Source organism: Salvelinus fontinalis, chromosome 41 (assembly GCF_029448725.1).
Source record: "Salvelinus fontinalis isolate EN_2023a chromosome 41, ASM2944872v1, whole genome shotgun sequence".
Taxonomy (NCBI): Eukaryota; Metazoa; Chordata; class Actinopteri; order Salmoniformes; family Salmonidae; genus Salvelinus; species Salvelinus fontinalis.
In genome coordinates, this window is record NC_074705.1 from 21,987,411 (window position 1) to 22,001,932 (window position 14,522).

Here is a 14,522-nt window from a genome sequence, read left to right on the forward strand (position 1 = left end):
ACATAATCTCTGCTATGAATGTTTTAACTATCCATAAATAATGTCTGCTCATGACCACCAAAATGTTTACTTCGTGCTATTAAGTTAATAATCTCAAAATGCAAGAGATTGGAAGTGTCTATTCAATTGCAATCCAACAGCTTGACTAAATCTCACCCCAAATCTAAAATATCTTCAAGATCAAGCGAAATTTATGGTTTGGGGTGAAGTTTGCCCTAGGTAAAGAGCTCAGATCAGCTTCCCCAATCCTAATGCAAAACTGTCAGCATCTATTGGCAACTTTAACATATATTAAATGGCTGTTTTAAAAATTAAATCCAAGCAGAGTCATGTTGATCATTTTTCATGGAATAGCAAAAGAGGACATTGTATTACACCAGTGAAAGATGACTTCAGTATTTATTACAATTAAAAGCATATGATAACCAAAAGTACAGTGAAAATGTACTTAAACTCACTTGATTGCAACCAACCTGCAGTTAACATAACTATATGCTTTGTTTTGAGCTGAATGGCACACACTAGAGAAATGCATTTGTTAATCCAAAATCTGGTGTTCCTTTGAAAATGTTTTGCAGGGAAGTGGGGCTATACACAAAATAAATAAACCATTTTTAATAGTGAAATACATGCATTTAATTCTGTAATTGGTTACATTTTTACAACACATGCCTTTTCTTTTGTCAGCCTTCAACAAAAACTTGAAAAATTTACAATTTTATGACCAACACTGAACAATTTGGGTTGCTCGAATAAAATAGGTAGCCACAGCTGTGGTTTCAAAATCATGATCACCATCTGCAGTGGACATATTTACATGGCAAAGAGGATCAGGAAAGCAACCATCAAGCAGAACAGACCCATGGCTTCAGACAGGGCAAATCCCAGGATAGCATAGGAGAAAAGCTGCTGCTTTAGGGAAGGGTTCCTGGGGAGAAAATAAAATAAATAAATTGCTAGTGCCATGAATCAAAGCTGTGGGAGAGACTTTCAGCCATAGCGATTGTTTACCATTTTCACAAACATTGTATAAAATATATTTTAAAAATAAAAAAGATTCACATAGTTGAGGGCATAAAGTAGGGCACCATATCTACTAATGGCAATATTTACCTTGCATATCCGATGATAAGGCTGCCGAACACAGTCCCGATTCCAGCACCAGAACCAGCCACTCCAACTGTGGCAGCTCCAGCACCGATGAACTTGGCTGCTGTGTCAATGTCTCTGCTCACAGCACTAGTCTGGAAACCCCGAAGTGCTACCTGAGAAAAGGCACTCTGTGGCACAAAGGCAGTGCTAGCCTGGGAGCAACAAAGAAAAAGTCAAAAAAATATATTAACCAATTGACCATAGAAACAGCTTGAAGATAAATATTACAATCATTTATGATTAAGACAACATTTAAATCATTGCAGAGGGGTCCAATATAATTTGGAAGAGAACAGAGGGCTGTTTCTTTATCATTTCTATCGGCAACATTTTACCTAAGGAAAAAAATCGAGACTGAAAGGTAACATCAGTTGTCCATAGAAGTTGATGTTGTTCCTCAAGGTAAGGGCGCTAAAGGGTAAAAGGGGCAGGTAGACACTCACCTCTCCTGTTCTGACATCCGGCCGGGAAAGCACAGACGCAGAGAGAGGTCTGTATAATGCCCTGGATCCAGCACGGACCTGTACATTTAAAAAAAATGGTATACGTTTAGTGATGCAACTTCCATAACATCATTGTAACTTGATTATAAACACACCACCACAAAAATAAACAACATTTGTTAACAGAGCAAGGGGACACATGGCCAAATCATATGTACATCCCACTGACCAACTGTACAAGTCAGATGTGGGCAGTACAACATGATAAATAACTAGTAGCTCGCTACATACTACTAGCCAGCTACAGAGCCACCCTCCCACACACACTAAGGAGAATGTGCTGTTAAACATGACAAATGCATGGAAGCACTGTAGTGTTTAGTTCCAAATATCTGCCTCTACTGAACCAGCCCTTTCAGATGTCCTAGACGACCAACTCAGAGGGCATTATGGAGTGGATCAAGATGTAGTACCATGGCCCAAAATACACAAACGCCAAACTGGCAAAGTGCACAACTACGATAGACATTACTAGTAGCAAATGCACATAGCCAAAGAAAGCAGTCTTAGCTGCTTATTTCTGCATGACCTTGAAATGACAAAGTCTCATTGGCTCATTCGAAAGCTAACGAGCGATGGTTAGCAACCAAACCTAAGCATAGCTAAAGCTGGCTACCTAGCTTAGGTGACAATAAGTAACGTTATTTTCCAAGAGCAGGTTATTATTTATTTTTAAAGGTTAGCTAGCTACGTTGATTTCAATTAAATTTCAAACCAAGTCACTTACAATTCAGTGTGCACAATTGCATGCACTAAAACGTTACAGCAGTTCCTAAGTCACAAATAAGTACAAGTTCAGCAGGCCCATCTAACTTGCCTAGTTAACATTATGCTATGACAACTTATATGCATCATTACTTTCACAACTCACCAGTGCAGGCGTAGAGACGAACTTCGCACAGGCGTACATATTAGTTTAATGTGTTAACTGATAAAATCAACTAGAGACGAGTCGCCTGGTTGTCTCAACAAAAAAAAGAGAGAACAGTAGCTAAGGTCAATGATAATTTCACAACAAATTCAAAGAAACAGCGAATCCATAAAAATGATTAACGTTATGTGCAAAACAACTTTCTTCACATAAATTATGTTGTCGGTGTGGGATCAAAACGACTTTAGATCGAAGATGAAAATGGATTGTTAAAATGTTTCCGCGCAGACCACCCATTTGCCTCCCCTTCACTTACCGGCTGCAGAGGTCGAAGCGCTGAGGAACAACTGCGCATGCCCGAAACCGTATTTAATTATATTCCCGGATGACGGGTTTTACGACATCAGACCTCATTCCTCAGCTAGCACCTTTGTTGGAACATTGGATAGAAAAAAAAGTACAATCACGATCTATGTTTCTATATATCAATCAAATATCTATTGTATTCGTTTCAATGACAATGTGACATATTTGAATCATGCTACTAGTGATAATAAACTTATAAACGCAAGGTGATAGTAGGGCAAACTCAAAAGGGTTTATTTCTACTTGTGTGAGTGCCACACTGTTCACCAATGATGTTGAACTGCTATTTTAAAATTCTCTGTTAAAAGGGAAGGACACGCAACAAGCACAGCACTTACACAGTATCAGTTTTACCCCAGATATTTGTTTTAACCCCAAAATAATTTAGAATTCTAGTTTTATTGTTCTTTAGCCTTTTGTTGTATTCATATATGGACAGTGTCATCTTTTTCAAACGTTCTCTTGTCTATCTTTTTTTTTTAAGATATAAAAGCATTCATTTATTCGTCGAGTTTGGTTTTGCACTATAGCAGATCATATGCAACATGATCCATCTCCAGCAGAGGGGGATGTTGTATAAGCCTGTGATGTAGTGGCAGCTATGCAAGGTATCATTCCTGCTATACTGACCCAATCCCAATGTCAACCCTCAACCCTAACATCAGCGATCTGAGAAGGTTTGACAGGTGTTAGCAATATGGCATTAAATCCAACTAGCCTATCTGAAGCCTAGGTTTAGCTATTACCATACCTATGCCATGTCCTTTCAGATCTCCAATCTGCACAGGGAGTAGGGCAGTGGTATTCAACTCTTACCCTACGAGGTCCGGACCCTGCTTGTTTTCTGTTATACCTGATAATTAATTGCGCACATCTAGTGTCCCAGGTCTACATCAGTCCCTGATTAGAGGGAACAATGGAAAAATGCAGTCGAACTGGCTTCGAGGTCCAGAGTTGATTTTAAAGGCCGTAGGGTCTTATGATTAAAATTGAGATTTGCCACTGTGTATTAAGTAGGTGCACACACGCACACACACACACACACACACACACACACACACACACACACACACACACACATATATACTGTACATACACAAAAACATGTGACCAGCTTTAAAAAAAGTGTTGGATTAACATTCCTTGTCCATTAAATTAATAGTATTTAGAGATGAGAGCAAAATACTGATAAACTACTATTTTCATGCCCTAACTCCCTCAAAGATCTGTCCTCAACATGATTGGCAGCTCTAAAGCTGTGTCTGTCTTTGTGTGTTTGTCTGGGTATGTGAGGGAATGACAGGGGCGAACAGACATGCAATGATTGGTTCATAGACAGGGTCTCTACCTATGTCTTCAAGGACATGTAGATGTAGCCAAGCTAAATTCCCAATCTGGCCCTCATACCATCATGGCCACCTAATCATCCCCAGCTTCCAATTGGCTCATTCATAAATAAAATTTGATTTGATTTGAATTGAATTGATTCATCCCCCTTCATCTCCCCTGTAACTGTTCCCTAAGTCATTGCTGTAAATCAGAATGTGTTCTCAGTCAACTTACCAGGTAAAATAAGGTTTGAGTGGAACATTTAAATAAAGATATTATACTGCATCTCCAAGGTTCTTAAATAACGGCAGTCTGAAGCTGATTAAAAGGCTTGTATTGTGCTTAACCTTTCCTTCACATCAATGTGACATTTAAATATCTAAACACACGCTTGGAAATTCACAAATGTGGACAATATACAGTATTTGTATTTGCATTTATTATGGGTCCCCATTACTCTTCCTGGGGTCCGGCAAAATTAAGGCAGTTATACAATTTTAAAAACATTACTTCCTTACATTCATTACAGAATTCACAACACAATAAGTGTGTGCCCTCAGGCCTATACTCCAATACCACATCTCTACAACGCAAAATCCATGTGTACATGTATGTATAGTGCGTATGTTATCATGTGTGTGTATGCATGTGTCAGTGCCTATGTTGCTTCACAGTCCCCGCTGTGTACTTTTACCTGCTTTTTAACTCTGATTCTACTGCTTGCATCAGTTACCTGGTGTGGAATAGAGTTCCATGTAGTCATGGCTCTATGTAGTACTGTGAGCATCCCATAGTTTGTTCTGGACTTCGGGACTGTGAAGAGACCACTGGTGGCATGTCTTGAGGGGCATGCATGGGTGTCCGAGCTGTGTGCATTCAGCTTGTCAACACCTCTTACAAAAACAAGTAATGATGAAGTCAATCTCTCTTCCGCTTTGAGCCATGAGAGATTGACCTGCATGGCATTAATGTTAGCTTTCCGTGTACTTTTAAGGGCCAGCCATTTTGAGCCAACTGTAACTGTAAGTCCCTCTTTGTGGCACCTGACCACACGACTGAACAGTAGTCTAGGTGCGACAAATCTAGGACCTGTAGGACCTGCCTAGTTGATAGTGTTGTTAAGAAGGCAGAGCAGCACTTTATTATGGACAGACTTCCCATCTTAGCTACTGTTATATCAATATGTTTTGACCATGATAGTTTACAATCCAGGGTTACTCCAGGCAGTTTAGTCACCTCAACTTGCTCAATTTCCACATTATTCATTAAGAGATGTAGGTGAGGTTTAGGGTTTAGTGAATGATTTGTCCCAAATACAATGCTTTTAGTTTTGGAAATATTTAGGACTAACTTATTCTTTGCTACCCATCCCGAAACTAACTGCAGCTCTTTGTTAAGTGTTGCGGTCATTTCAGTCGCTGTAGTAGCTGCCGTGTATAGTGTTGAGTCATCCGCATACATAGACACACCGGCCTTGCTCAAAGACAGTGAAATGTCGTTAGTAAACATTGAAAAAGCAAGGGGCCTAAACAGCTACCCTGGGGAACTCCTGATTCTACCTGGATTATGTTTGAGAGGCTTCCATTAAAGAACACCCTCTGTGTTCTGTTAGACAAGTAACTCTTTATCCACATTATAGCAGGGCGTGTAAAGCCATAACACATAAAGTTTTTCCAGCAGTAGACTATGCTCGATAATGTCAAAAGCTGCACTGAAGTCTAACAAGACAGCCCTCACAATAATAATATCATAAATTTCTCTCAATCATCAATCATTTGTGTAAGTGATGTGCTTGTTGAGTGTCCTTTCCTACATGCGTGCTGAAAGTCTGTTGTCAATTTGTTTACTGTTAAATAGCATTCTATCTGGTCAAACACCATTTTTGGGGTTGATAACAGACTGATTGATTGGCTGTTTGAGCCAGTAAAGGGGGCTTTACTATTCTTGGGTAGCAGAATGACTTTAGCTTCCCTCCAGGTTTGAGGGCATTGTAACGTCAGCCTTCCCTCTCTTCACAAGAAGAGAGGGTGTAACAGGGATCGGACCAAGACGCAGCGTAGTTGGTGCTCAACATATTTAATACTGATAAACAGTGAACACTTAACAATTACAAAATAACAAAATGTGGCAAACCGATACAGTCCTAGCTGGTGCAGAGAAAACACAGAGACAGGAAACAACCACCCACAAACCCCAACACAAAACAAGCCACCTGTATATGATTCCCAATCAGAGACAACACAAAACACCTGCCTCTGATTGAGAACCATATTAGGCCAAACATAGAAACAGACAAACTAGACACACAACATAGAATGCCCACCCAGCTCACGTTCTGACCAACACTAAAACAAGCAAAACACACAAGAACTATGGTCAGAACGTGACAGGCATACACTTTCTAGTAGGCTTACATTTAAGATGTGGCAAAAAGGAGTGGCAATGTTGTCTGCTATTATCCTCTGTCACCCCGGTGTTTTGTCATTGTTGATAGACAACAATACTTTTTTCACCTCTTCCACACTGACTTTACAGAATTCATAACTACAGTTCTTGTCTTTCATAATTTGGTCAGATACACTTGGATGTGTAGTGTCAGCGTTTGTTGCTGGCATATCATCCCTAAATTTGCTAATTCATGTAGCTGGCAATATCAGTTGGTTTTGTGACAAATGAGCCATTATCTGATTCAATGAATGATGGAGCCGAGTTGGCTTTTTTCCCAAAATGTGATTAAAGGTGCGCCAAAGCTCTTTACTATCATTCTTTATATAATTTAACTTTGTTTCATAGTATAGTTTATTTTTTGTTTTTATTTAGCTTAGTCACATGATTTCTTAATTTGTAGTACATTTGCCAATCAGTTGGTCTGCCAGACTTACCTTTTGCCTCATCCCTCAACCATACACTTTTTCAATTCCTCATCAATCCAAGGGGATTTAACATTTTCTTAATGGGTGCGTGCTTATTAGTAACTGGAATAAGCAATTTCATAAATGAGTCAAGTGCAGCGTCTGGTTGCTCCTCATTACACACCACAGACCAGCAAATACTATTTACATGTGAATCACTACAAAACTTATTGTATGACCTCTTATACCAGGGGTGTCAAACTCATTTCGCGTCGTGGGCCACATACGGCCTAGGGAGATGTCAAGTGGGCCGGACCATTAAAATTATACCATACTCTGCTATAAATAACCAAAATATCATGTCTTTCCTTTGTTTTGGTGTAAAGAAGCACAAGAACATTAGGAAAATATTGAAATTTAATGAACTATCCTTTTACAAAACATTTCATGAAACACCTCATATTTCCTTAGACAAATGTGCAATTTACTTTTATCATTCACAAATATGCATTGCAACTGATCCCACTGATTGTACAAAGGCACAAAACTTTAATTGGTACTGAAAAATATAGTAATGCACTTTAAGATTAAATGAGACTTTTAAAGAAAGGAATTTTTAAACCACTTACACATACGCATATAAAATCTAAATGTAATCCCTGCGTACACCTTACAAACTAAGGAGAGTGATTTTAAATGTGTAATGAAGAAAGTGTTCGCCTGTCCTGTAAATCTGTAAACTTCATATATGAAACATACATACACATACAATACATACTGAAAATTTATGGAGTTGTATGAACAGTAGAATTCTATCACACAACTTTTGTTTTGAAGCTGCTGACTAACATTAAAGTGCACATTTTTTAAATCACCACAGTAAGGATTCATCTTCACAGAGCTGTATTCTTTCAATGCAAACAGTATCTAAGGCAGCATTTTAAAGGTGTTAGTCTAGTCTGGACTTGTATTTGTTCCTGAAACTTGGCATCTTTTGGCCTGTACAAGTGCATCAACACCAGGTGTCATGTCCTGACTAGCTGTCACTTTCAGAATGTCATTTAAGTGCTTGTTTGTGAGCCTTGAACGCATTTTTGTTTTATTGATATTCATCACTGAGAAAATTTGTTCACAAAGGTAGGTTCGTTAATCTTATCTCTTCTCAGTTGTCCTTGCAAGCCGTCATATTTTTCGCTGTGATGAGTCTCGTAGTGGCGTCGAATATTATATTCCTTCAATACCGAAACTTGTTGCAAACACACCAAGCACGAAGGTTTTCCGTGCATCTCTGTAAATAAATAGGACGTGGTCCATTTTTCTTTGAAAATTCTACACTCCTTATCTACTTTTCTCCATTTGGATAACGACATTTTGGCTAATGAGGGTGTAGCGGAGAGGTAGAGACCAAGGTATTAACAACGTCGTAACAAGCAGCAGATGGCGCATTGATACCGTCTGCTGTTTTCAGTCTGTCTCAGTGATGCGGCTTGTCTTCTACTCTGATGGAAAGAGTGCACCCCTTAGCGGATAATCCATGAATTGCAGCGAATTAAAACTATTAATTCCATGTCTTTTATGCATTTTTTCCACTTTCAAATTATCCTGCGGGCCTGATCGAACCTCCTTGGGGGCCGGTTCCGGCCCGCGGGCCGTATGTTTGACACCCCTGTCTTATACACTATATTAGGCCCAGCCTTTGGAAGCTTGGTTTTCCTAGATATGGCAATTATATTGTGATCACTATATCCTATGGATTTGGATAGTACTTTAAAGCAAATTTCTGCAGCATTAGTAAAGATGTGATAAATACATATTGATGATTTCCTTCCTGTGCTGTTTAACTATCCTGGTTGATCTAAAACCTGAACCAGGTTGCAGGCACTGGATACAGTTTGATGTTTTTTCTTGAGTGGGCAGCATGATGAGAGCCAGTCAATATTTAAATCACCCAGAAAATATACTTTTCTGTTGATATCACATACTTGATCAAGCAATTCATATATATTATCCAGATACTGACTGTTAGCACTTGGTGGTCTATAGCAGCTTCCCAAAAGAAGGGGCTTTAGGTGAGGCAGATTAACCTGTAGCCATATTACCTAAATAGTTTTTAACATTAGATCGTCTCTAAGCTTTACAGGAATGTGGTTCTTTATATAGACCGCAACACCGCCCCCATTTGCATTTCTGTCTTTTCGGTAAATGTTATAACCATGTATTGCTACCACTGTTTCATCAAAGGTATGATCTAAGTGCATTTCAAAGATTGACAGAATATGAAAGTAATCTGTTACAAGCGTTTGTGGCGTTATTGACTTCATGGACTTTGTTTCTCAGGCTGCAAATGTTAATATGGGCTATTTTAGCACTTTTCTGGGATTCTTGATTGTTTTTAATGCTTTACTGGGAAGCTTATCAGAAGTAGACTTGCTCGTGTTATTTATATTGGAGCTGATAGTGCAGGGTGAAATGCACAAAGTGCTCTTCCTACTAGGGCACACCACCTCATTGATAATGGTGTAACTGATTCATAGGCTCCCGATTACTTCATACAATAGCAGCAGGATCAACAGAGTTATTAATGATCGGCTATGAAAAGCCAACTGACATTTATTCCTGATTATTATTTGACCATGCTTGTCACTTATGAACATTTTGAACATCTTGGCCATGTTCTGTTATAATCTCCACCCGGCACAGCCAGAAGAGGACTGGCCACCCCTCATAGCCTGGTTCCTCTCTAGGTTTCTTCCTAGGTTTTGGCCTTTCTAGGGAGTTTTTCCTAGCCACCGTGCTTCTACACCTGCATTGCTTGCTGTTTGGGGTTTTAGGCTGGGTTTCTGTACAGCACTTCGAGATATTAGCTGATGTACGAAGGGCTATATAAAATAAACTTGATTTGATTTGATTCAGGGCAATTAGGGGGACATAAATTATGTTTCTTACATTGTGTCTGCAAACGCCACAAGGAAAATGTACATTTGATGCAGCATTATGACAACTCACTATAGATCATAGTCTTCTGCTGGAAAAACGTACGTGTTATGGATTTACACCCCCTGCTATAATGTGGATAAAGAGTTACTTGTCTAACAGAACACAAAGGGTGGAAGCCTATCAAATATAATCCAGTTAAAATGAGGAAATCCCTAGGGTAGCTGTTTAGGCACCTTGCTTATAAAAAAATGTATGAACGAGATGACACTGGCTTTGAGTAAAGCATGAGTGTCTACAGTTGAAGTCGGAAGTTTAAATACACTTAGGTTGGAGTCATTAAAACAAATTTTTCAACAACTCCACAAATGTCTTGTTAATTAACAAACTATAGTTTTGGCAAGTCGGTTAGGACATCTACATCTGCATGACACAAGTCATTTTTCCAACAATTGTTTCCAGACAGATTATTTCACTTATAATTCACTGTATCACAATTCCAGTGGGTCAGAAGTTACCATACACTCAGATGACTGTGCCTTTAAACAGCTTGGAAAATTCCAGAAAATTATGTCATGGCTTTAGAAGCTTCTGATAAGCTAATTGACATCATTTGAGTCAATTGGAGGTGTAACTGTGGATGTATTTCAAGGACCACCTCCAAACTCAGTGCGTCTTTGCTTGACATCATGGGAAAATCAAAAGAAATCAGCCAAGACCCCAGAAAAAACTTTGTAGACCTCCACAAATCTGGTTCATCCTTGGAAGCAATTTCCAAACGCCTGAAGGTACCACATTCATCTGTACAAACAATAGTACGTAAGTATAAACACCATGGGACCACGCAGCCGTCATACCGCTCAGGAAGGAGAAGCATTCTGTCTCCGAGAGATGAACACTACGCTGACAGACACAGCAAACCTTCTTGCCACAGCTCGCATTGATGTGCCATCCTGGATGAGCTGCACTACCTGAGCCACTTGTGTGGGTTGTAGACTCCGTCTCATGCTACCACTAGAGTGAAAGCACCGCCAGCATTCAAAAGTGACCAAAACATCAGCCAGGAAGCATAGGAACTGAGAAGTGGTCTGTGGTCACCACCTGATGCACCATTCCTTTATTGGGGGTGTCTTGCTAATTGCCTATAATTTCCACCTTTTGTCTATTCCATTTGCACAACAGCATGTGAAATTTATTGTCAATCAGTGTTGCTTCCTAAGTGGACAGTTTGATTTCACAGAAGTGTGATTGACTTGGAGTTACATTGTGTTGTTTAAGTGTTCCCTTTATTTTTTTGAGCAGTGTATATTGCGGCCTCTTGGGCCCCCCACGGGCCTGGGCACAGGGGCTTCAGGCCCGGTAAGGTCCTGTATTAATCCGGCTCTGGACACTGGGAGACAAATTCACCAAGAGTTTCTTATCAAAACGGCATTGAATGTTCCTGAGTGGCCTAGTTACAGTTTTGACTTAAATCGGCTTGAAAATGACTGTCTAACAATGATCAGCAACCAATTTGACAGAGCTTGAAGAATTTAAAAGAATAATGTGCAACTATTGTACAATTCAGGTTTGCAAAGCTCTTAGACTTACCGAGAAATAATCACAGCTGTAATCAAATGCCAAACACTGGCTGCGCATTCTGCATGATTGATTGTCTAAAGCCCAAACTATGCAAAATACAAATTGTTCAATATTTTGTATAGGCTCTGATATTAAATAGGCTCCTATCTCAGTCACAACAATACTGCAGACAACCCATACTGTCTAGACTACCTGTCTATTTACTTTTGAGCATGCTTGGCTATTGAAGAAATGGTAAACTAATATTTGTTATGTAGCAGGAATAAACCAGTCATGTCAGCAAATATTGTTATGATTTAGGCCCATATAATAAAACCCAAAGAAACATATTAGGCTGCATGCTGCTATGCGGCAGGTAGCCTAGTGGTTAGAGCATTGGGCCAGTAACCAAAAGGTTGCTAGATTGAATCTCGGAGCTGACAAGGTAAAAATACGTCATTCTGCCCCTGAACAAGGCAGTTAACTTGCCGTTCCTAGGCTGTCATTGTAAATATAAATGTGTTCTTAACTGACTTGCCTAGTTAAACAGAGGTTAAATAAAAAAATTATGCAATCTCCTTACCATGCATCTATTTTATAATTTACCTACTTTTTTAAACATTGTAATTATTGTGCATCAAACACCTCCATTTCCCCCAAAATAACAATGTTTGCTTGTAATACAATTCTTCAACCACTAGAAGTTGTGCGTAGGCATGGTCTGAGATTTGTGTGAAGATATGCACAATTTCTGTCAAGTTCAAATTTGATAAATACCAACCTTTGCTAGAAAAGTGGTGCACGCAAAGTTTAGTATTTTTTGTGTATACGCGCCGTTGATAAATGAGACCCGTGGTAATTCAGGCAGGTAAAAAACAGACAAGGTGATGGGAAAACAATAAATCAGTCAAGTAACAACTAGCCTAATAGCTCGCTCCTACACACTTTTCTACAAATAAATGTGTATTATAGGCCATTAACCAATCATGACCCTCCTTTAGGATTGCACATTCAGTAAATCACCAGCAGAGAGAGTTCCCTTTGAATCTATTTTTCCATTCACTTAGCTGGTGATGCTCATATAATGTATCATAACTTCAAAAGTAGCAGAGCCCACTCTAGAATTTTGATGTACAGTGCCTTTTAAAGTATTCACACCTCTTGACTTGTTCCACATTTTGTTTCATTATAAGGTGGGATTAAAATGTATTTAATTGTATGTTTTTCACAATATGCAAAATACTCTGTCAAAGTGGAAGAAAAATTCTAACAAAAAAAAAGAATCTTTTAAAAAATGTGCAATATATGCACATTATTATTTTAAAAATTCTTCAAGCTTTGTCAAGTTGATTGTTGATCATTGCTAGACAGATGTTTGTCAAATATTGCCATAGATTTTCAAGCTGATTTAAGTCAAAACTGTAACTAGGCCACTCAGGAACATTCAATGTTGTCTTGGTAAGCAACTCAAGTGTATATTTGGCCTTGTTTTAGGTTATTGTCCTGCTGAAAGGTGAATTTGTCACCCAGTTTCTGTTGGAAAGCAGACTGAACCAGGTTTTCCTCTAGGATTTTGCCTGTGCTTTGCTCTATTCCATTTATTTTTATCCTAAAAAAACTCCCTAGTCCTTGCAGATGACAAGTATGCCCATAACATGATTCAGCCACCACCATGATAGAAAATATGAAGAGTGGTACTCAGTGATGCATTGGATTTGCCCAAACATAATGCTTTGTATTCAGGACATGAAGTTGATTTCTTTGCCACATTTCTTTGTTTTACTTTAGTGCCTTTTTGCAAACAGGATGCATGTTTCGGAATATTTTATTCTGTACAGGCTTCCTTCTTTTCAATCCGTCAGTTTCGTGTTTTGGAGTAACTGCAATGTTGTTAAACTATCCTCACACAGCCATTAAACTCTAAATGTTTTAAAGTCACCATTCGCCTCTCCAGCAACTGGGTTAGGAAGGACGCCTGTATCTTTTTAGTGACTGGGTGTATTTATACACCATCCAAAGTGTAATTAATAGCTTCACCATGCTCACAGGGATATTCAAAGTCAGCTTTTACATTTTTACCCATCTACCAATGGGTGCCTTTCTTTGCGAGGAATTGTAAAGCCTCCCTGGTCTTTGTGGTTGAATCTGTGTTTGAAATTCACTGCTCGACTGAGGGACCTTACAATTAAATTGTATGTGTGGTCTACAGAGTTGAGGTAGTCATTCAAAAATCATGTTTGTGAGAGCAAAATTACAAGATTATGTTCTAAATACTGTTATTGCATCAAATGGTTGTTTTATGCAATAGAATAGGGGGTTCTTGGAATTATATTGTCTGTGTGAACTGAGATTTGGCCTCTGGGGGCTTAATGCTGACAGAAGATTTACGATTCCTTAGGTGATAAACCTAACAAGACTGCATTCCATAGCATGAGTTGGTGTTTGTGTGCTGGGAGGTACCAGGATGGAGATGGCTCCGGTATGGCCACCAATGAGAACAGTCTTTACAGCAGATACGGTCTGCTGTGAATTATTAGTATCTTCCACACATCTGTTGTGTGTCATGTAGACTAAGGGGTTGTATCTTTGCTATAAATGTGTTTGTATCCTTTGTGTCGGGGCTCTCAACAAATCATCTAAGAGTGATTCGTCGACCAGCCATCGTTATCGCAGAGCACTCAATCGATTCACTTTGTGTGTGTTGTATTGACCTGCTCTCTAAGTGGATAAATATTTAGTTTAAGTATAACTCTACCTGTGTGATAAGTCTCTCCTTATTTGATCATAAAGAAATTAAACACATGTTGAACACTATTGCACAGTCCATGCAACTTATCTGACTTAAGCACAATTTTACTCATCTTTGTAGTGTCTTAAGGCCTGGGTAAGGCCTAAATGTCACAAATTCCCCAACTTATTAGTTCTCAATAAACATTTTGTATATGTCAAAGGTAT

At 39.0% G+C, this 14,522-nt stretch overlaps 1 protein-coding gene across 1 annotated transcript; it reads right to left on the reverse strand.

Annotated features, from left to right (window-relative positions):
* Nucleotides 1-380: 380 nt before the first annotated feature.
* atp5mc3b (ATP synthase membrane subunit c locus 3b) lies at nucleotides 381-2,924 on the reverse strand. Its single transcript, XM_055908616.1, has 5 exons — nucleotides 2,843-2,924; nucleotides 2,527-2,611; nucleotides 1,596-1,673; nucleotides 1,114-1,304; nucleotides 381-928 (listed from the first exon to the last, which is right to left on the reverse strand). Exons 2-5 carry the CDS (start codon nucleotides 2,563-2,565, stop codon nucleotides 814-816), a joined length of 423 nt encoding a protein of 140 aa, XP_055764591.1. The 5' UTR covers nucleotides 2,566-2,611; nucleotides 2,843-2,924; the 3' UTR covers nucleotides 381-813.
* Nucleotides 2,925-14,522: the final 11,598 nt, after the last annotated feature.

Excerpts from the sequence above, each read along its gene's own strand:
- atp5mc3b (XM_055908616.1), bottom strand. The coding sequence starts at position 2,565 with ATGTACGCCTGTGCGAAGTTCGTCTCTACGCCTGCACTG. Across the intron at positions 1,674-2,526 it reads TCGTCTCTACGCCTGCACTG|GTCCGTGCTGGATCCAGGGC; the intron begins GTGAGTTGTGAA and ends TTAAATGTACAG. Across the intron at positions 929-1,113 it reads CTTATCATCGGATATGCAAG|GAACCCTTCCCTAAAGCAGC; the intron begins GTAAATATTGCC and ends TTTTCTCCCCAG.